This window comes from Pongo abelii, chromosome 10 (genome assembly GCF_028885655.2).
Source record: "Pongo abelii isolate AG06213 chromosome 10, NHGRI_mPonAbe1-v2.0_pri, whole genome shotgun sequence".
Lineage (NCBI taxonomy): Eukaryota > Metazoa > Chordata > Mammalia > Primates > Hominidae > Pongo > Pongo abelii.
Genome location: NC_071995.2, coordinates 68540498 through 68563158, shown reverse-complemented (window position 1 = coordinate 68563158; position 22661 = coordinate 68540498). Strand labels below are relative to the sequence as shown.

Here is a 22661-nt window from a genome sequence, read left to right as displayed (position 1 = left end):
CAGCACCATGGTAAGGAAGATCTGGCTATGAATATTTAAGAAAAGGTATATGAGGCTGGGTGCCGTGGCTCACGCCTATAATCCCATTACTTTGGGAGGCCGAGGTGGGCAGATCACTTGAGGTCTGGAGTTCGAGGCCAGCCTGGTCAACAAGAGGGAACCCTGTCTCTACTAAAAATACAACAATTAGCCAGGCATAGTGGTGGGCACCTGTAATCCCAGCTACTTGGGAGGCTGAGGTGCCTGTAATCCCAGCTACCTGGGAGGCGGAGGTTACAGTGAGCCAACTGCACTTCAGCCTGGGTGGCAAGAGCAAAACTCTGTCTCAAAAAAAAAAAAGTACATAAAGTGCTTGAGGATAGTGCCTTACACATAATAAACACTATTAATGAAAGCTCCTGCTACTGTATTATTATCATATTATCTCTTCCTACAAAGTACATTAAAAGTGTGTCTGATGTTGCTCAGCTATCTTATTTGTATGTGTTATGGCATAGATGTGATTATGTGATTTTTCACTTTCTCCTGCACTCAGCTCCAAGTCCTCCCAGTCTTATGTCATTTGCTGACATTGCAAACACATCCTTGGCCATCACGTGGAAGGGGCCCCCAGACTGGACAGACTACAACGACTTTGAGCTGCAGTGGTTGCCCAGGGATGCACTTACTGTCTTCAACCCCTACAACAACAGAAAATCAGAAGGACGCATTGTGTATGGTCTTCGTCCAGGGAGATCCTATCAGTTCAGTGTCAAGACTGTCAGTGGTGATTCCTGGAAAACTTACAGCAAACCAATTTTTGGATCTGTGAGGACAAGTATGACATGTTTTGCTACTCTTATTTCTCAAATGGAGTAATAGGAAGTATATGTTCAACATCTTACTCAAATAGGGCTTGGATTAAATCCATATTTTTACATGGGATTGGTCTGGATTTGAATTCAGGCAGAAGTCTATGTAGATTTGTTCATTCATTCAACATTAACAACAAGGGACAATAAAGAAATAATCTCTCTCTGCCCTCATGGGGCTTACAATTAGGTAGGACGTACTATTTGTAAATAGACATTATATTTTGGGTGCGATGAGGGAAGTAAATGGTACTATAGAGACACTGGTTGGGTAATCTGACCCAATACAAGAGAACTTCTTGGAAAAGGAAACATCCAAATAGAAACCTAAAGAAAGAAATTTACCACGTAGAGGTAGGGGAAGAAGTGGAGAATATTCCAGGTAGAGAGAATAAAATATTCCAAGATCAGAGAGGAGGGAGAGTACAAGATCTACTAATAGGGGAAAAGAAAGAAGTTGATTTGACCACAGCATAAAAGGTGAGGATTAAGGGAATCAGATCATAAAATGTTTTGTATTCCATGGTAACTACTTTGATCTTTATTTTGAACCAACTGGAGCCACTCAATTTCAGCAGAGATACCATAATCATTATTTACACTTTAGAAAGTTACTCTGGGTACAGTGTAGAGAATAGATTGAAAGAGGCAAAACTAGAAGCAGAGGGATCATAGTTAGCACATACTGCTGTATGTCCCTGAGATAAAAATACTTCGACAACGAAGCATATACCAGTTTCTTCCCAAAGGCATTTTGGGATAGATACTATCACCCTCAAAGAAAGAGAGATTTTCAATGTAGGGACTTTAATCCAAATATTTGTGTTTCAATAATACCCAGTATAAGTAGCTTCCGGGATCAGATCAGATAGTTATTGGTTGTTGATAAAATACATAGTTGAAAGTTAGAAATTTAAGCAAGTAGTTGTTTTATTTTTTAATAAGCAATAATACTATAACAAGTATAACTTTTATGCCACATTGTATCCAAAGAGCAGTTATTTGTGGGTCAAGAGAAACATGTGAAAAAGAACTAAGAGTTTTAGTTTATGGCAAGCTCAGGATGAGTTTTCCGTGGCTGACCGTGGGCTGTGTTCATGAAATCTGCTAAGCAGAACACCCTGCACTGGTTACCAAATCCAGGGCAGGACTCTAAACACTTCTGCCCATTGCATCTGGTATTAGAGTAGCCAGGGAAACACAACGCAAACACTGGATGGAACAAAGCTTTACTTACATAGAGAGGAGACAGAGTAAGATCAGCCTCAACAGTATGCATCGGTCCCCCACGGCCAGCTGCAGTAGTTGCCCAGAGATGCACTTGCTGTCTTCAACCCTGACAATAACAGAAAACAGAAGGGCGCATTGTGTATGGTCTCTTCCAGCAGCCAATGGAGGGCAGTTGGCTAAGTGTACCCCTCTTGGGCCACAGCAGAAGGACCCTGTCCTGTCTCCTCAGAGGACAACTATAGCATTGGTGTTCGCCATCTGCCATGTGACACACATGCTTAAGCAGAACAAAAGAGCATACATTGAGCTTGCAACAGGGAATGATACTCCCACACAAGGCAATGAGCCCAGCACAGGCTGTGTAGGCTCTCGATCTCTTCGTAAGAAAGTATCTTAAGCTCAAGGGCCACTTCTTACACAGCCAAATGGGGGTTGATAGACTATGCACATGAGACTGCCTTTTCCAACAGCCTTGCAGGTGCTCAGTTTAAGAGCTCATACAACTCTGTTAGAGGCTGGGCTTATAAATCACAACTGGACTGTTGTATTCAGTCCTGGGTGCTAGAATTTAAGGGAGGCTTTCACCAAAAGGGGGAGTGCCCAAGAGGACAAAAACTGCCATGAAGAGGGACTCAGTGCTGTGTTTCATGAGGAATGATTATGGTGGAACTTGTTTTTTTTTTTGTTTTGTTTTGTTTTGTTTTCTTCGAGGCTTGTATTTATTAGGATCGGGTGAAGCTATGGGTAACAGAAAATCCAAAATAGCAGAAGTTTAAATAAAACAGAAGTTTATAATTTTCATGTAAAATCATTCCAGTACTCAATTTCTCACAAATATGCTTCAACCACAATGAATGATTTGCAGTTCTCAATTTTCTGCCATCCCACTCCCGGCATCTCATCCTTTGGTACCTGGGTTTGTGGTTTTTCTCTATGTAGAATGCCTCTTTCTTGATACCTTGGCAGAGTGTCACCTCTGCCTTACAGCTTTTACTAACTCCTGCTGATCACTAATAGCCAGCAGCTGAAAGCTGTGTGTCACCCCGCCCCCTCCCCGCCCATAGCACCTTCTCTCACCATTTCTTCTGGTATGTTTTCCTTTCTACCTTGTGTTATGGCTATTTTGGACTCATTTCCATTCCTAGAGGTTAGAGCTAACGTCTTATTTACCTCTGTACTGTTCATAATCCCCAGAAGAGCACCTGGCACATAGCAGGTACTTGTTTCTCTCAACACGTGAAAGAAGTGTTCACTCCACTCTCTTTCTGCTTGCATGGCTTCAGAGGAGGACAAAATTCTTAACTTTGCTTCTCTATATGTAAGTTGTTTTTCCCCCTCGGGCTTCTTTCAGGAATTTTTCTTTATCTTTGATTTTCTGTAGTGTGAAAACGATATGCCTAGGCATAGTTTTTTTGGCATATATCCTCCTTGGTGTTTTCTGAGCTTCCTGGATCTGTGGTTGGTGTCTAACATTTATTTGTGGGAAATTCTTAGTCATTCTTGTTTCAGATATTCCTTCTGTTCCTTTCTTTCTTCTTCTGGTATTCCCATTTTGTGTAGGATACACCTTTTGTGGTTGTTCCATGGTCCTTGGATATTCTGTTCTGCTTTTCAGTCTTTGTTTTCTTTGCTTTTTCCATTTGGGAGGTCTCTATTGATACATCCTCAGGCTCAGAGACTGTCCTCAGCCATGTCTAACTACTAATAAGCCCATCAAGGCATTCTTTAACTGTTACTCAGACTAGTCCACACTTGTCTTCCAGCTTTTCCTACCCCAGCCTTGGTTCCCTGGGAGATTTATGCTCATGTGTCTCTGTTGGGTGAGCCACAACACTCTGTATTTGCCTGTCTGTCCCTCCTAAACCTAGATCTCAGAGCTAGTTGGACCCAAAGGAGCTGGAAAAAAAAAAAAAAATTCTCCCTGAGTTCTGAAAAGTGTTGGCTCCTCTGTTTCCTTTAGAACCTGACAAGATACAAAACCTGCATTGCCGGCCTCAGAACTCCACAGCCATTGCCTGTTCTTGGATCCCTCCTGATTCTGACTTTGATGGTTATAGTATTGAATGCCGGAAAATGGACACCCAAGAAGTTGAGTTTTCCAGAAAGCTGGAGAAAGAAAAATCTCTGCTCAACATCATGATGCTAGTGCCCCATAAGAGGTACCTGGTGTCCATCAAAGTGCAGTCAGCCGGCATGACCAGCGAGGTGGTTGAAGACAGCACTATCACAATGATAGACCGTAAGTGTCCCTGGAGGTGTGCACAGAGCCTCTTGTCACTGGAGTGAAGGGGCTGTGCACCCTTCTCTATCATATCCATCACTGCTATTCACTTGCATACACTTCACTTTTGCATAAGCCTATCTGATTGCCACCTGGAGAGGAGGACTTAAAAGGCTCCAAGAAATGGAAACATTTCTCTGGGTAAAGTACCCTGACAGCAAACAAGTTAGATGGTCTTAAAGTACCTGAATGAGTTAGTATTTAAATATATCACTTTGCCTCATACAGTTAGAGCTATAATGGAGCTCTTAAGCAATTTGAAGCTACAACTTCAGGAAATTCTGCTGAAGAGCTACCTCTTTCATTATGTTTCATGTGCCACTGGCAAATCACTTCCTCTGCCTGTTTTCCTTCAGGAGAGGGGGAGAGTTTCTTGATTACAGCATTAAACACAGGCACACGCTCACACACACACAGTCTGATGCAGGAGAGCAGAATCCTTCATTTCACTAACTGTTGTTTATGCTGTGAAAGCAGAGTTGTGACCCCTCTTGGTTCCTTCCCCACCTCTTTTTCCAGGCCCCCCTCCTCCACCCCCACACATTCGTGTGAATGAAAAGGATGTGCTAATTAGCAAATCTTCCATCAACTTTACTGTCAACTGCAGCTGGTTCAGCGACACCAATGGAGCTGTGAAATACTTCACAGTGGTGGTGAGAGAGGCTGATGGTAAGTTATTATGAGTTAACTCCACTCTGAGACACAGAATTGTTTTCTCAGAGGTCATGTGGGAGATCTTTCTGTGAAAAAGTTCAAGAAACTTAAGTAGAAAATGTAATTTTTGTATCATTCACCCCTATCTCTGCTGGATACAGGGAGATGTAAGAAAAAGCTGCTCAAAGGCTCTTTGGGCAGTAAAGCCTGTTATCCTCTGGGTTTAATTATTAAATAGAAGAGTAATGATAATAGCAACCACAACGATAATAACAATAACCATCATTTATTGAGCCCTTACTATGTGCCGTGCACTATTGGAAGTGCATTGCATGTAATATTCAGTCCTCTTCATTACTGGGTCAGTCTTGTTCACTACTCTTCTGTTCTACCATTAAACATTAATATGCCTCAACTGTCTTCACCCCTCCCTGTCTCAAATGCCTCAACTGATCATGCTTGCAAACCACCCACCAAGTCACAAAAATAACCAAAAGCTTAAAAGAAGAAAAAGATGTTCATGAGAAACATTCTTCCCTTCTCCACTGAATTTTGAATAGTATGTTTCATTCTCTAGTTTCCTAAATTATTCAATATCTACCTAATTCCTACAGATAAGAACAAAGTCTAGGGAACAGTTATCACAACATCACATACAACCACTCAGTATGAGCTTTCAAGCTTATATCAGCATTTGTCAAACCACCTGTAAGAGTGTTGTATTTGGGGCACACCTGTCCATGTATGTATTTGCCATTGAGGTCTTGTGTGTTATTTCTCCAGAAGAGGTGCTTGTGCCTGGAATGACATTAATATAGTTTACCTTTCTTACATATTTTTATACTGTTTAAGGTGCTGCATGAGTTTCTTAAGCATCTCTGATAATTTTGACCCATTTGTGGGTAAGGGGAAAACTTGAAACCTGACAAACTGTGAGGCAGTTTCTAGGCCAATGGGTATTTTAGGCTCACAGTATCTAACAGTCTATGTGCTTTCACAGTTTATTTAATTGTACTAAATCTGGTTATGCACAATTAATTAAATAATTTCAAGGGTCAGTGGTGTGTCCCAGATTTCCTCACACCACATAATTGAAGATAAATTGGTGAACTGTGGAAAGACTTTAGACTTAATTAGACTGCAATGAAGACAGTGTTTTGCTACATGAATATAAGACAGTAACCAAAAAAGTCACGCCCCAGAAAGTAGCCTTGTGTTCCCCAGCCAGATAGGCTTGCCATTATTGATGTCCATGGAGATGGGCTGTGATTTCCAGGTTAGCTAAGATAACAATCCATCTCATATAAATGCCATTTATAGTGTACATACTCATGCTAAAGACAACATTTCTTTTTAACTACTGCCAACAAAATATTTCTAAGACCCACTTATGAGTAAATTTTATTAAACAAGAATCCGGGATGCTATGATAAACCTCACTGCACCACTTCTTGAAGCTCATTGTAAATAGTATCTGATCTCTATAGTATTTATCTTTCTACTTACGCTTTTCTCCAGCCAACATCAAAAGTGGTTTGCAGTGCCAAAACACACAGCAGGCTGGGTGGACGGGGGAAGAGTTCTGGGAAGTGCTCTGAGTAAGGGGCCAAATTTGGATGGGGATTAAACTGTACTCAAGATAACAGATCCACACGCAGAGCAATAATCAAACTGGGCATGGCATGTGGAGCGTGCCTTGTGGGATGACTACTCTGGCCTAGGACATAATTTCTCTTATCTTTTTCCTATTTCCCAGGTCATAGGGGTTTCCTTATTAGCTCAACTACAATGGTTATTGGCAAGATAAAGAGTTTGTCAAGTGGGTTCACTCACAATGGGAGTTGTCCAACACTCTGGAGTTGTGAGACATGCTATCATTTAATGCAATGAGCTACCCTCATTTTATTTCCTAGGAAAATGATGCCGCGTGTGCGTGTGTGTGTGTGTGTGTGTGTGTATGTGTGTGTGTATTTTATATACACACTATTTATGTATTTTGGAAAAAGTGAATTAAAATTAACTTTATTAGGAGAATTTCACATCGTTCTTTGAGATTGCAGAATCTGTACTTTGGAAATGGCTAGAGATAGTGGATGAGGAGGCAGCCTTAGAAACCTAATTTAAAATCACTGAAATCACCTAAGTCACAAGAAAGGCAGTCCTTAACTGTGGGTTTTCTCCTCCAGGCAGTGATGAGCTGAAGCCAGAACAGCAGCACCCTCTCCCTTCCTACCTGGAATACAGGCACAACGCCTCCATTCGGGTGTATCAGACTAATTATTTTGCCAGCAAATGTGCCGAAAATCCTAACAGCAACTCCAAGAGTTTTAACATTAAGCTTGGAGCAGAGATGGAGAGCCTAGGTGGAAAATGCGATCCCACTCAGCAAAAATTCTGTGATGGACCACTGAAGCCACACACTGCCTACAGGTTAGATGTATTACCACTGTTTTGCTAGAAGGGACATGCTACATTACTAGGCACTCAGCTCTCTGAGCATCTGATGCATGTGAGCTTCCATAGATTAATAACCTACGTTACAAGAGTACTCTGCGTTTTACTGGGTAATTTATGAAAGTTGGATTCCTGCCTCCACTTGCAGGTAATGTGTCAAAAGGGACTTCAGCACTATGCAAAAGCTCCAATTCATTAAGGGAAGAACTGAAGGTTCTTAATAGATTGTTCTTTCTTCTACAACTTTTTTTTTTTGAGACAGAGTCTTACTCTGTTTTCCAGACTGGAGTTCAGTGGTGCCATCTCGGCTCACTGCAACCTCTGCCTCCCCGGTTCAAGCAATTCTCTTGCCTCAGCCTCCCAAGTAGCTGGGATGACAAGTGCACGCCACCACACCTGGCTAATTCTTGCATTTTTAGTAGAGACGGGGTTTCACCATGTTGGCCAGGCTGGTCTCCAACTCCTGGCCTCAAGTGATCCGCCTGCCTCGGCCTCCCAAAGTGCTGGGATTACAGGTGTGAGCCACCATGCCCGGCCCTTCTACAACTTTTTAAATATGAGTCCAATACTTTACCTTGCTCATTATTGTAAAAATGTCCAAATAAAATGACTGAGTTTAGGGAGATCCAAAAACAATATGAAGTTATATCTTCTACCTATAATGCGAACTGAAATTATACTCACTTGTTTACCTTCTAAGGCATCTACAGATGGAAGCGCTCTTTGCTCCAGACAGAACTCTGGAAGGCAAAGACCCCTGAATGAATGGGAACACCCTTTTTTCCCCATGGAGATGACTAATGAAAAGGAGCAGCTGTTTGGCTTTGGCTCCACGAAACATCACTGCATTCACTAGGCCCTTCTGCCCTAGGAATTGGCAGTGCTCTTGTTCTGCACTGTGTTTTCAGAAAGCAGGTACAAGCAGAAGTATATAGCATCCCAATTAGCATCCTCAAGAGAAAGGGAACCTAGGCTACTGTCTTGGATATAGAGCTACTGACATCCAACATTATTACTTCTGCAGAGGATGTACCTTCTCTGTTGGGTGTTGGAAGAGCTGATACCTAACCAATATGGCAGTAAATTAGGTTCTCCATGGGCCAGCGTTCATTCTGCTTTGTTGATGCTGAGATCTTATTGGTTCTCACATATTTGAAGTATCACTCCTAGGTCTCAGTAGAAAAAAACTCTCCTGCCAGTTCCAAAAGGAGACTATGACATAGCGTTACACCCGAGAGAGTTCTTAGCCCCTCCCTCACATCAAAAAAAGTCAGACAGATGTTTTTCCTAAAACAAAGCACTCATTTTTGGCAGGAACTCTGTAAAGCTACCTTTACCCAGGATGCACCAGACACTTACTGTTACCTCCCTGGCAAGGTCAGCACCTCCAGATTAAACACACACAAACCTTTTAGTCATACTTCAAAAAGACACCATATGAGCCTACCTAAAGGAAACAAGATTTCAGAAGAACAAGGGAGAAACATGAAAGATCAGAAAACCAGGATTCATCAGTTCCCGTAAGAATCAAGAGATGCGGCCGGGCATGGAAGCTCACGCCTGTAATCCCAGCACTTTGGGAGGCCGAGGTGGGCGAATCACTTGGGGTCAGGAGTTCGAGACTAGCCTGGCCAACATGGTAAAACTCCGTCTCTACTAAAAACACAGAAGTTAGCCAGGCATGGTGGTGCACACCTGTAATCCCAGCTACTCGGGAAGCTGAGGGAGGAGAATTGCTTGAACCCTGGATGTGGAGGTTGCAGTGAGCTGAGATCATGCCACTGTACTCTAGCCTGGGTGACAGAGCAAGACTCCATCTAAAAAAGAAAAGAGCAAAAAAAAAAAAAAAGATTCAAGAGATTCCTCAGCTCCTTGGTTACCTGGGCTCAAGGAAACTTGAGCAAAAGTCACCTAAGGGCTATTTTCTTTTTGAGTTGGAAAATTGAGGCTGATTTAGTTTGTTTACTTATGGAAAGGGAAGGGGTGAAGATAACTCACTGCTAAATTTCAAGGAGAGTAAGAAGCTATAAAAAATTTGTGTCTGGACCAGAGCCCACCAATCTCCCAGCGCCCATAGTAGCTGCAGAGGTCTTTGGAAGAGCCCCTGCATTTGAGTTCCAGCTCTGCCACTTTTTAACTGTGTAAGCAGTATTTCAATTCTCTAATCCTCATTTTCCTCACCTGCAAAGCTCCATAAGGTTGTCCTAAGTAGTTGTCCAGAGTATGTGACAGATCAAACCTAGTCATGTCCCTTCTAAATTAAGGTTTTCCCATAGTTCCCATTCACTTACCAGAGCAAGAGCAGATTCCAGCACAGGGCACACTAAGCCCTGCTTTCTCCTGCCTGCCTTAACAGCCTTGTCTCCAACCATATTTGCTCCAAGTACCCACTGTTCTCTTGCTACTCCTCACTCCTCAGAGTTCCTGAATGTGACATGGTTCTTTTATACCCCTGAGCCTTTGCATAATCTTTTCACTCTCAGATGCTTTCCGCTCTTATCTGGCTGGCAAATTCTCCATACACTTCAAAAGCCAGCTCAACCCTCAACCACCCACACTATCCTGTCAACCCACAGCTGGGCAGTTGGGTGCTCCATCAGCTCCATGTCCACGTCCACATCACCGTCTCCGTACATTCCTCTAATCCTACATTTACAGTGGCTTTTAACCCTTTATCAAATTACCTGCCCTCTTCACTAGACTGCAAGAACTCACAGTCAAACAGGGAGACAGATGTGTCACTGGTTACAAAACAATATGGCAAGTTCCTGGCACAAAAGATGTGCTTGTGAAATGTTTATGAACAAATATGGGAATGAGCAAAGATGCTCTAAGGAAGTAACACATTGGTGTTATGGCTTCATCATCTCTGCATACATATTGGTTTTTTAGAACACACGTTTCCTATATTTCTCCAATATATATGTTTACTTCAGTCCTGTTAAAAGCATGCCAGACAGATAATGCTTGATGGGAGGAGTTGTCGTCTCCCAAAGCACATCAGAGAACCACATGCAAATCAGCCTCTTGTGTGGTGGCTGCTGAACTCAGTCCAATCAGAATTCTGCCTGTCTCAAGACAATCATCACCACGGTGACCCTCCTTGTTGTTAGGCATCCTTTTTTCCAAAGGGAATAGGTGGACAGGAAATAGCACGGAAAAAGAATAATTAGGATTGAGAAATGGGAAATGCTAGGTTTAGCTGATACGCAAGTTTATTATGTCAACAGATATAATGTGTTTCATTCATTGTTGGGTTCCTATGAGTCATATGTATTATTCCATTGTTCCATATGGAAAGAGAAAGGGCAGATCATTATGGTGAGAGAGAGTTGGAAGGTTAGGAAAGCGCTGGTCTGGTTTTGTTTTTATTCTAAATAGAAGAACAGTGTGACCATAGTAAGGTGGTCAGCTTCTCCTGACCTCGTTTTCTTCAAAGGAAGGAAATTGAACCACATGATCTCTAACTTTCTGCTATAGAATTCTGATTCTGGACACATTTAAAGTGGAAAAAATTTTATCAGATATTTGTTCGTTAAAAATAGTGTCTTGTTATTGTGTCATATTCATAATTATCTTTCTATAATATATTCAGCACGTTTTATTGCCTTCTCTGGCAATACGCGTTGTTGGGTGATAAAGAAGGTGGAGCCACTGCCTTCAAGAAGCTTACAATGTGGAGACAGAAAGAAGCCACATCTGCAAAATAGAGGCAGAAATGTTGAAGGACATAAGGAATAAAGGAAAATAAATTCTGTGAAGGTTCAGAAGGCTTCTCAAAGGATGTATTAAAACAAAGTAATTAAAACATAGGAAAGGATTTAGAAATACCCAGATAGGGACAGAAGGAGATTCAATGTGGAAGGAATAGTGGGAGTCAAAGTGTGGAGGTTTAAATACACAAATTGTTTAGAGAAGAACAAACAGTCCAGTTTCAAACAGAGGGTGAATAAAAAGGAGTAGACTGGGATGATAGGACAAGAGAGGACTGTGGGTGGGTGCTAAGTGCTGGGCTGGGGAAAGTAGTTGTGATATTCATTTTTGGAAAAGTTTTAAGGGAAGAGTGCCTGATAACCCATTAATTTTAAACTGAACCTATACTAGGTAATTATCTCCTTCCTAAAGGTCCTTTTTATCTGCATCCATTCAGTACTTTGTGTTTACACTTGTGATTTCAGAGCAGACCATGTCAAGGTTGTTATAGCCAATGCTTTTATTTTACAGATGAGGCATAAAGAACTTTAGGGACCATTCAAGTAGCCAGCAACGGAGTAAGAGTGAGAACTAGACTTCAGATCCTCTTGTTCCTAGCCCAGGCTTTTTTCATCCTTCCTACAAAAGTCATGGCCTGTGTGTGTGTGTGTGTGTGTGTGTGTGAGAGAGAGAGTCTTGCTGTGTTGCCCAGGCTGGAGTGCAGTGGCGTGATCTCAGCTCACTGCAACCTCCACTTTTTGGATTCAAGCGATTCTCATGCCTCAGCCTCCCAAGCAGCTGGGACTACAGGCATGTGTCACCACGGGCCTGGCTAATTTTTGTATTTTTAATAGAGATGGGGTTTCACCATGTTGGCCAGGCTGGCCTCAAATTCTTGGCCTCATGTGATCTGCCTGCCTTGGCCTCCCAAATTGCTGGAATTACAGGCATGAGCCACTGTGCCCAGCCAGAAGTCATTGCTTTTAACCAAAAATTAAGCCATGAGGAAATAAGAAAAGAGATCTGCACTAGGAGCCAGAAATATGAAGTTCAGTTTTCGTTCATCATCTTTCTGTGTGATCTTCGAGAAGACATGGACTCTCTCCTAGCTTCAGGTTCCAAACCTCTGAAGTAATATAATAAACTTCTTTATTATATTGGAGAGGTTGAACATGATCAAACAGCAACATGTTTGAAAAAGTCCTTATGGCTGGGCGCGATGGCTCACACTTGTAATCCCAGCACTTTGGGAGGCCAAGACAGGCAGTTAGCTTGAGCCCAGCAGTTCAAGACCAGCCTGGGCAACATGGCAAAACCCCATCTGTAATAAAAATACAAAAATTAGCTGGCCATGGTAGTGTGCACTTGTAATCCCAGCTACTCAAGAGGCTGGGGTTGGAAGATCACTTGAGCTCAGGAGGTGGAGGCTGCAGTGTGCATTCCAACCTGGTGACAGAGCAAGATCCTGTCTCAAAAAAAAAAAAGAAAAAAGAAAGAAAAGAAAGAAAAAGAAAAAAAGTCTTTCCACACTTATAAATAAGAAACTCTTATCAGAGAGACACTGAATTTCCAAATGTATAATAAATTAGCAACATATTTGCCAAGGCATTGGTGTTATAGTGGTTAGCGTAGCTGCCTTCCAAAATTAGCAAAACACACCAACTCCTCACCTTCCCCTTTAATGTGTGGTGACTGCTTGTTTCCCTTTGTGGACCTTTCTCAATATACTTCCATTAACAGGCTGTTATTCCTGGAAGAACACCTTTTGACTTGGAATGGATCTTTTGGAGATGGAAGTTATAGATGTGATTTATCAATATCATCTTGATGTTCGTTTTACAGGATTAGACTCAGATCTGGGCATGAGTTAGAAGAAGGGGGAGCAGGGTCAGAACAATTTGCCATGGCCTAGTACTGCTTCAGCATTATCACAGGACATGCCCAGATACCTTTGGGTTCAAGAAATATAGATTAAAACAAAAAACAAAAAAAAGGAGTACTTCTCGTCACTTTCATAGAATTGAAATTAACACTAGCAAAAGTTTTCCCATATAAATCAAGCCTAATACTCCATCAGTTCAATAAAAGAATCTTCACAATAGGAGGGACTCAAGAAGTCACCCAAGCCAATCTTTAACTTAGTGCTGCGATGCCCTCCTCCAGCTTCCCTGGGACTGCTTCTCCTCCAGCCTCTACTTGAATCCCACTCCCATCCTCCAACCCCCAGTGACTGGGAGCTCTCAACCTAGGAGGCAGCTCATATTCTAATGTTAGAAAACAGCTTAATGTTCCTAAACTCCTCCTTCCTTATAAATTCAGCCTACAGAGCCTAATTCTTCCTTCAAGAAGAAAAATAATCATGTTGTTTTCCTCTTCTACCTGGCAGCCTTCCTTAAATCTGAAGCTAACTATATTATGTCCCTTGAAGTCTTCTCTATCATTGTTCAGGTCAGTCACCTCAAATGATCTCTAATTCATCCTAAAATATGCCCCCAGAAATTGAGTGCAGCTCTCCAGACTGGGCTGACTTATGCAGAGAGCACGAAACTTAGGTCCTATGATAGGGATCACAGGCTTCTCATTCAAGCAGAGGTTACAAATCTGTGTGTATGTAGCTGCATCTTGCTTGTTTATTGAATTTAGGACCAGCTGATTTTCAGGCACTATCCCACATGGACATGTGGACAGCCATCTCAACAACTCTCCTGCTCAGGTGACTGGAATAGCTCCAGTGTCAGCTGGATAGTTCTAAATCAATGCCTCACTGTCCCTCTAAATCGAGTATATCCCAAGCAAAGCGTATCCTCCTTCACCAGTCTGTCATTTTTTTTTTTTTTTTTTTTTGAAATGGAGTCCTGCTTTGTCACCCAGGCTGGAGTGCAGTGGCATGATCTTGGCTCACTGCAGCCTCCACCTCCCATGTTCAAGTGATTCTCCTGCCTCAGCCTCCCAAGTAGCCAGGATTACAGGTGCCCGCCACCACACCCGGCTAATTTTAGTGTTTTTAGTAGAGATGGGGTTTTGCCATGTTGGCCAGGCTGGTCTCGAACTCCTGACCTCAGGTGATCCGCCTGCCTCGGCCTCCCAAAGTGCTGGGATTACAAGCGTGAGCCACCGCTCCCAGCCTGTCTCCTTATTTCTATCAATGATCCCACTGTTCTCTTGAGTGACATGAGCTCAAGTCTTAGGCCATCCTTGATTCCTCCCTGCTTCTCTTCAGTCTGGGCCCCACCTAGTTCCTCCTCTCAGTGCCTTTCACAGTCTTCTTTCCATTCTCATTGCCAGGGCTCCTGGCCAGGGCCCTGTGTCCTTGGCCTGACTATCCCAACAGTCTCTTCACTGAGCTCTCTGCTCCCAGCCACCTCACCTCCTATGCCCACGCACACTGTTCCTCCATATTCTACCATTCCTCATTTGCCATTGTGTATATGCTTTTTCTTATTTTGCTATTTGCCTGATTCCTTTATATTTTGTCTTTCAAGTTTCCAAGACTAGTGACCATACATCTCTTTTTAACTTCAGCGATTTATAAAGAAGGCCTTTAACAAATATTTCCTGTTGACAATAAATATGATATTAGAATATTTTTAGATAAAATGATCTTTAGAAAATAGTGCCAAAAGATGAGATATGTAAGTTAAAATAACAACAACAACAATAATATTGATATTTGGGCCACTTGACTTCTCTAATGGGCATCTCAGAATTACTTCCTCCACAACTGATATGTCTGGATCTTCCCAAACCCCCCAGTCTACTTCTCCATAGTTTTCCCTCATGTTAGTAGATGACACCTCCATTCTTCCAGTTGTTCCCCAGCCAGAACATGTGGAATCATCCATACTCTATATTCATCAGCAAATCTTTTAGTTCCTCCTTCGATATATCCAACACTTCTCACTCACTGCCTTCATCACTACCATTCTGAATAAAGCAGTCCCACATGCTTATTCCCATTGCTTTCCATCTTCCTTACCCTGCTCTTTTCTTTTTCATAGCACACATCTCATCTGATTTATTATATTTGTGTGTTTATTGTCTGACTTCCTCCATGAGAATGTAACCTCTGGAATGGCAGGGACTTTGTTTTGTTCCTCGCAAAGTCCCAGCTCCTAGAACAGTGATTGGCGTGTGGCAGGGGCTCAATAAATATTTATGAATAAATTGATGAATGAATGCATGAACCCAGGTCTAGCTGATTCCATAACTCATATTCTACCCTGCTACACACTGACCAGGAACCCACCCTATTTCTCCTTGAACACATTTTTCAGCTACTGTGTTCAACAACTAATTTATATTTAAATAAATCGGTTTTCTTTTCAGAATCAGCATTCGAGCTTTTACACAGCTCTTTGATGAGGACCTGAAGGAATTCACAAAGCCACTCTATTCAGACACATTTTTTTCTTTACCCATCACTACTGAATCAGGTAAGGCTAACCTTTACATCATGTTCTACCAACTGCCATGTCACCTACAAGAGCCTCTAATGGGGAGATATTGGCTGATGGTGGGGGGAGCATTTATTTTCATTTGGAACTTAATCTTTATGTGACCAAAAATTGATGTGGATCAAAGGGATTGTACAACTTCTCTAGAAGAATGGATTGAAAGGGGGTTAATCTAAAAAGAAGGTGGAAGTACAGTATCTTTTTCTATTAAAAATGAATTATTTTCTAAATAGTGAATGAAAACCATTAAAATCAAGAGTTTTCACAGGCCAAAATATAAGTTACTGCAAAACGCTTTCAGTTAAAAGTGAGAATGTATATATGCATATACACAGAAATGCTCCGGAAAAAAAGACTAAAAGAAAAAAACACCAAAGTATTAATGATGTCTATCTCGAAGTAATGGAACTACAGGTGATTTTTCTTCCTATTGCTTATTATGTGTTGACTTTGTAGTATTAAAAACCATTAATATAAAAGACTATACATAACAATTTCTGAAAGAGACTTCTCTAGTGTGTTAGAGGGAAAGCCTGAGTAATAATAGTGGCTAGTATTTACTGTTCACCTTCTCTATGGAGACACAGTTTTAAGCATTTTACATGGAATAACTTGTCCAATTCTCATGACAGTCTTTTGAGGCAGATGCTATTATCATCCCCATTTTAAAGATGAGGACATGAGGCACCAAGACATTAAGTAATTTGCCCAAGATGGTGCAGCTGAAATTCTGGCACCTTCTGCCCAAGCGTACAATCTCTGCACTGCCCTGTCTCTGAATACTTCCACCAGGCTGAGAATAACATCATTTCATCACCTTCTTTCTCAACACCATCGTCTGTGTAGCCTTTTCCTGTAACCAGTGTTCTGCAGTGCTTGATCTCTAGGTCTGGGAAGTTCTTTACAGCTAAAACTGTCTCTCGTGCTGCATGACAAAAGATGACTCAGCCTCACAAACATTCCAATCTATTTATGCCAAATATAGGGATAATCTCCCAATTTCAAGCCAGAGGGGGATGAGAACACAGTTAAGAGGATTTAGATGTCTTTACTTATAATTTAATGCAGGGACTTTGTAAACACAATTCTTTCCTTTTTGAAATATTGTTACATGACAAAAATTGCATGTAGTCCAGTACAGGAAGATAGTAAACGTATATTCAAAAAAGGATATTAACCACATTCAAGGAAAGATGATTGTGTTGATTTGATGAGTCTTGAAAAGCAACATGGAACAAACAAATCTAAGGTCTTAAAATGCAACTTCAAAAATGGGCCACTTCATAGACCTAAATTTAAGGGATAACACAGTAACACTTTTACAAGAAAACATAGGTGTAAATCTTTGTAACCTTGGATTAGAAAATAGCTTTTTAGATATGACACCAAAAGCATAAGCTACAAAAGAAAAAATGGATACTTTGGATTCAATCAAAATTAAAAACTTGTGCTTCAAAGGACACTATCAGCAAAGTAAAAAGACAACCTACAGAATAGGGAGAAAATATTTATTTTCCAAATCACATATCTGATAAGGGCTGAGTAGCACATAAAAAACTCTTACCTCACAATTTAATAATAAAAACACAAATTACACTACATATATAGTGTAATATATATTTTTTTCTCTTTTTTGAGACAGTCTCACTGTGTTGCCCAGGCTGGAGTGCAGTGGTGCGATCTCGGCTTGCTGCAAGCTCTGCCTCCCAGGTTCACGCCATTCTCCTGCCTCAGCCTCCTAAGTAGCAGCGACTACAGGTGCCTGCCACCATGCCCGGCTAATTTTTTATATTTTTAGTAGAGACAGGGTTTCACCGTGTTAGCCAGGATGTTCTCGATCTCCTGACCTCGTGATCCATCTGTCTCGGCCTCCCAAAGTGCTGGGATTACAGGTGTGAGCCACCACGCCAGGCCATATATATATATATATATGGCCTTGCTCTGTCACCCAGGCTGTAGTGCGGTGATGCCACCTTGGCTCACTGCCACCTCCACCTCCCAGGTTCAAGCAATTCTCCTGCCTCAGCCTCCCCAGTAGCTGGGACTACAGGCATGCGCCACCACACCCGGCTAATTTTTGTATTTTTAGTAGAGACAAGGTTTCACCATGTTGGCCAGGCTGGTCTCGAACTCCTGGCCTCGTGATCTGCCTGCCTCAGCCTCCCAAAATGCTGGGATTACAGGCATGAGCCACCGTGCCCAGCCAAATTACACAATATTTAAATGGCAAAGGCTCTGAATAGACATTTCTCCAAAGAAGATATACAGTTGACTAATAAGCACATGAAAAGATGCTCAACTTCATGAGTCATTAGGGAAATGCAAATCAAAATCACAAGAAGATACCACTTCACACCCAGTACCATGGCTATAATCAAAAAGACAGTAACAAGAGTTAGTGAGGATATGAAGAAATCAGAACCTTCCATACACTGCTTATAAGAATGTAAAATGGTGTCACTGCTTTGAAAAACAGTTTATAGAAATATTAAACCTAGAGTTACCATACGACCCAGCAATTTCACTCCTCAGTATATACCCAGGAGAAATGAAAACATATGTCCACATAGAAACTTGTACATGAATGTTCACAGCAGCATTATTCATAATCGCCAAAAAGTAGAAGCAATTTAACTGTCCATCAATGGATAAACAAAATGTGATATATCCATACAACGGACTATTATTCAACCATAAAAAGGAATGAAATCTTGGTATATGCTATAACATGGATGAACCTTGAAAACGTTAGGCTAAATGAAAGGAGCCAGTCACAAAAGATCACAGATTTATGATTTCATTTCTATGAAACATCCAGAATAGGCAAATCCACAGACACAGAAAGTAGATTAGTGGTTGCCAGGGATCGCGGGGAGGGAGGAATGGGACTGACTGCTAATAGGTATGCGGTTTCTTTTGAGGGTGATGAAAATGTTTTAAAATTGATTGTGGTGACATTTGCAAAACTCTGACTATACTAAAGACCATTGAATTGTACAATTTAGATGGGTGAGTTGCATGCTATGTGAATGATATTTCAATAAAGCTATTTTAAAAATGAGGCCACTCTTACCTCTTCATCAACTCCCAGTAGCGGTACCATACCAGATAATAAAAATAAGACTTCTTAAAATAGCTCCAAGCAATCCACTGGATTTTCCAAAGCCCCAGATGCTGTGTACCATGTTTTATATAAATGAAATTGCATTTTTATCTTGGTGGCAAACTTATGGCCTTTATCTTAGGTGCCCCAAGCTTTATATACAAGTGCAAAGTCCAAAATTCCTCTATAAGCTATACACCATTAACTTCAAAAGTATACAGTGACACCTGGCCTCACTGCTACAGGGTGGGAGCCAGCCTTTCATCTTCTTAGGTGCATACTCATAGCCTTTGGAAAGTAAATGCCTCATCATAGGCATCACTTGAATTCTATTTGTAATAACATTACTTGGGAGATATGGCTTCAATAGCTTTCTTACTGGTTCCCTAGCACTAATTTTCCCACCTGCGTTTGTTGTTTCTATCTGGATTATTGTAGAGCCCTTGTTTGGAGCTATTGAAGGTGTGAGTGCTGGTCTGTTTTTAATTGGCATGCTAGTGGCTGTTGTTGCCTTATTGATCTGCAGACAGAAAGTGAGGTAAGTACAAAGATCCTTTTGGTGATTGGACCCACAACTTTAAAAATGCAACTGAAAATTCCCTTTAGGCTGAAAACTAAGAAGAGAAAATAATTTAATTTTTCCAGGTTAAATTGTCACTGTTTTCTCAATAAAAACAAGTCAAACTCTAAAGCCATGACTCACTTTTCTCAGCTCTTTTATATCCCATTGATGAATTCAGCCCTTACCAAAGGACTGAGGGGCCATCTATAGCTTTATTTAAAGATGAAGTGACTCCTTTTGCACAGGAAAAAAATATTTGTGTGTGTGTGTGGTTCATATCCTCATGAAGACAGAGATGTTTGCAAATTGCATGCCCAAGTGCTTTTCTGAAATATCCTGAAAAGTGTGGTTGACATCACCATTTTGTAGTTCATATCTGCCATCCTAATTTAAGAAGGGACCAAAAAGAACCAAATAGCATGTGGCCCCAAGTGTCGTGCCTTCTTCTCTTAGTGAATTTTTTTTTTCTTAATTTGGCACATGTTCCTCTTTATTGAAGTCGTGTCTGGCATCTGAAATTTACTGGATTTTTTTTAAGCAAAGTTTTATTGAGAATGTGGGAAGTGATTATAACCTGTAGCCAAAAACCAGGAGACAAATCTTCAGTTTTTGCAGAGATCCGTTTCTGGGTGGGAATGATCTACTTTAATCTCTTTCCTTTCCCTCCCTCAGAGATGTTGGCTGAGTGCAAATCTATATGAATACTGAAAAATCCATATTTGCACAAACATCCACAGCCTTACCATAAATGGAAAAATTTGTTCAAGCCAAGTATCATAATCAGAATAAAAGTTATCTCCCTTATGTTTCAGCCATGGTCGAGAAAGACCCTCTGCCCGTCTGAGCATTCGTAGGGATCGACCATTATCCGTCCACTTAAACCTGGGCCAGAAAGGGTAAGCACCACATTTGCCTTCATATAATTTGTTGAAAGATGGTATTATGTGAAATTTGCTAACAAAGTCTTCTTCTTTTGGCTTCCCTTCACAGTAACCGGAAAACTTCTTGGTAAGAGAGAGAACACATTAATTACTATATTATCTGCCTTTGAAATATGAGTCAGAATAGTTATGGCACTTTCCCTTTTCTGCAGTAACTCTCTTTTCTTTTTGTTTCATTTTTAATTACAGTCCAATAAAAATAAATCAGTTTGAAGGGCATTTCATGAAGCTACAGGCTGACTCCAACTACCTTCTATCCAAGGAATACGAGGTACAACTCAGGCAGAATGAAGCTTCAGCATCCCTAGTTCTTAGCAGAATTTCCTTCCTAATGTTTACTGTGTAATCATAGGCTGATTGAGCTCAGAAGTTAGGAGGCTGCTTAGAATCTCAGCTGAGCACTCTTTTATGCCTAAACTATGCCCCGAATAGAATATGGCATCTAATCTTAGAGGCCAGCTTGAGCTCCAGAATAACACAGCAAACCACGGGCTACCTGGATCAGATAGTAAGGAAGAATTAACAAATCTCAAATGCAGACCTAATGCTGTCAGATATTCAGCCTGGCCATTTGCTTTGCTTGGCTGGAAGATGCCGCGGTTTCGCAAAAAGCACGTAGCTTTTGGATTTGATTCTCAGGCTTGCCACGTGGGTGACCTGGGGCACATCAGTTATCCTGTCTGAGCCTCACCTGTAAAATAGTGAGAACACCTCCCTTGTGGGGCTGTTGTGGGGATCAGGGCTAATGCATGCTGAATACTAGGCATTCATAAACAATAGCTAGTGTATATATTTTCATATTATTATGTAACTCCAGGACTGTATGATTTGCTTTATTCTATTTCATATTCTCCACTTACAAACTCATGTTTGACCTAACAGGAGTTAAAAGACGTGGGCCGAAACCAGTCATGTGACATTGCACTCTTGCCGGAGAATAGAGGGAAAAATCGATACAACAATATATTGCCCTGTAAGTTTTGTGTCAAAATTTGTAATACTGTCTTCCTCTAGCCATTTCTGCATTTTTCTCCAAAAATGAAATGAGGCTAAAGAAATATAATGTAGCTCGATATGGACAATCTCAAGCTCTGAAAGCCTTTAATAAGAAATAGCTTGTATATTCCTGCACTTCCCTCCAGAGGGTTAATAGCCAGTTTAAATTCTGATTATGAAAGTCCTCTTATGCTGTTGACATTTCCCCATGTGATCCTACTGCTTCTCTTTGGAGGCTAAGCAGTAAATGGGGTTAACAGCAAGGGCTCTGACATCAAGCAGACCTGGGTTTGCTTAGCAAAGTCTTTGGTTAGCAATTTCTACTTAAATTTCCTTACCCCATTAGGTAAAGCAATAGAAGGTAGGTTTTCTGGATTGTATTCATTCCAGCAGTGAAAGGGGGCTGGCCACTCCATCAGGCAAATGTGGTAATGTTGGAAAGGGAAGCACAGATGGGGCTTCATGTTGTCTCCTGTGTCTGACTGGTTATAGGCCACCTATGCAACGTGGGGCAAGTTAGTTATCCTGTCTGAGCCTCATCTGCAAAATGGAGATAAGATCACTTCCCATCTGTGGCTGTTGTGGGGATCAGAGCTAAGGCACATCACACACATCACATAAACTGTAGAAAAGTCACTCCAAGACTCAGCAGCAAATCTCTCCTTCCAGATGATGCCACGCGAGTGAAGCTCTCCAATGTAGATGATGATCCTTGCTCTGACTACATCAATGCCAGCTACATCCCTGTAAGTGACCCACTAGGCCATAGTGTTCGGGATGAGGCTTTGGTGGGTGGCTACACTGGAGATGCCACTCCTCCATGTTCCCGTTATTCTTAGGTCTGGAATCACCTGTAGATTTCAGAAGAGCATGTCTGAATGCCATAAAATAATGGGGTATCCAATTCAGTTCCTGCTACGCCACATTTTTCACAATGGCTATAGTCAAATGAAATTATGATCCCAGGATGCATTTTCATAGGTCATCTACTCTGTGCAGTCCTTAACCAAGATGAGAGCTTCCTAAGGAAGATGGACCGACCTCCCGTGCTAAAGCTGCCTAGCTAGAAAAGCTGATTCCATGTTATTTGGAATCTTCACAACCACAGACACAACTCAAAGGTTATATCAAATCTTTGGGCTCTGGTTTTGGTTAGCATCTTGCCACCTTCCTACAGCATACTGCAGTGGAAAAAGCTTTCAGGTCAAACAAATCTAGGTTTGAATCCCACTTCTGCCCCTTGTTGACTCTGTGACCTTGGGCACATTATGTCACCTTTTTGGGCCTCCATTTTCTTTTCCAAAAACTGAGGATAATAATATTTACCTCAAGCAACCATCCATTCACTCAATAAACACTTAGAAATTAAGTGCTAACTGGGCTGTTTACAGGCATGGGATAAGAAGGAATCCTGACCCTAAAGGAACTCTCAGAAGAGTTGA

General features: G+C 41.4%; 1 protein-coding gene and 1 long non-coding RNA gene across 5 annotated transcripts in view; one reads left to right on the top strand and one right to left on the bottom strand.

Annotated features, from left to right (window-relative positions):
• The window catches only part of LOC129049161 (uncharacterized), a 58535-nt gene extending 49887 nt beyond the window's left edge, over positions 1-8648 (bottom strand). For both annotated transcript variants that reach the window (XR_008511993.1, XR_010135798.1), the window contains exons 1-2: positions 8504-8648; positions 2089-2187 (exon numbers count right to left, since the gene is read on the bottom strand). This is a non-coding gene — a long non-coding RNA (uncharacterized LOC129049161). The remainder of the gene's footprint in view (positions 1-2088; positions 2188-8503) is intronic.
• The window catches only part of PTPRB (protein tyrosine phosphatase receptor type B), a 121290-nt gene that overhangs the window by 78204 nt on the left and 20425 nt on the right, over positions 1-22661 (top strand). For all 3 annotated transcript variants that reach the window (XM_024257344.3, XM_054527399.2, XM_024257345.3), the window contains 11 exons: positions 536-817; positions 4042-4320; positions 4882-5031; positions 7203-7446; positions 15490-15596; positions 19159-19258; positions 20095-20178; positions 20273-20290; positions 20413-20494; positions 21106-21196; positions 21889-21965. In XM_024257344.3, coding sequence (XP_024113112.2) covers positions 536-817; positions 4042-4320; positions 4882-5031; positions 7203-7446; positions 15490-15596; positions 19159-19258; positions 20095-20178; positions 20273-20290; positions 20413-20494; positions 21106-21196; positions 21889-21965 — 1514 coding nt within the window. The remainder of the gene's footprint in view (positions 1-535; positions 818-4041; positions 4321-4881; positions 5032-7202; positions 7447-15489; positions 15597-19158; positions 19259-20094; positions 20179-20272; positions 20291-20412; positions 20495-21105; positions 21197-21888; positions 21966-22661) is intronic.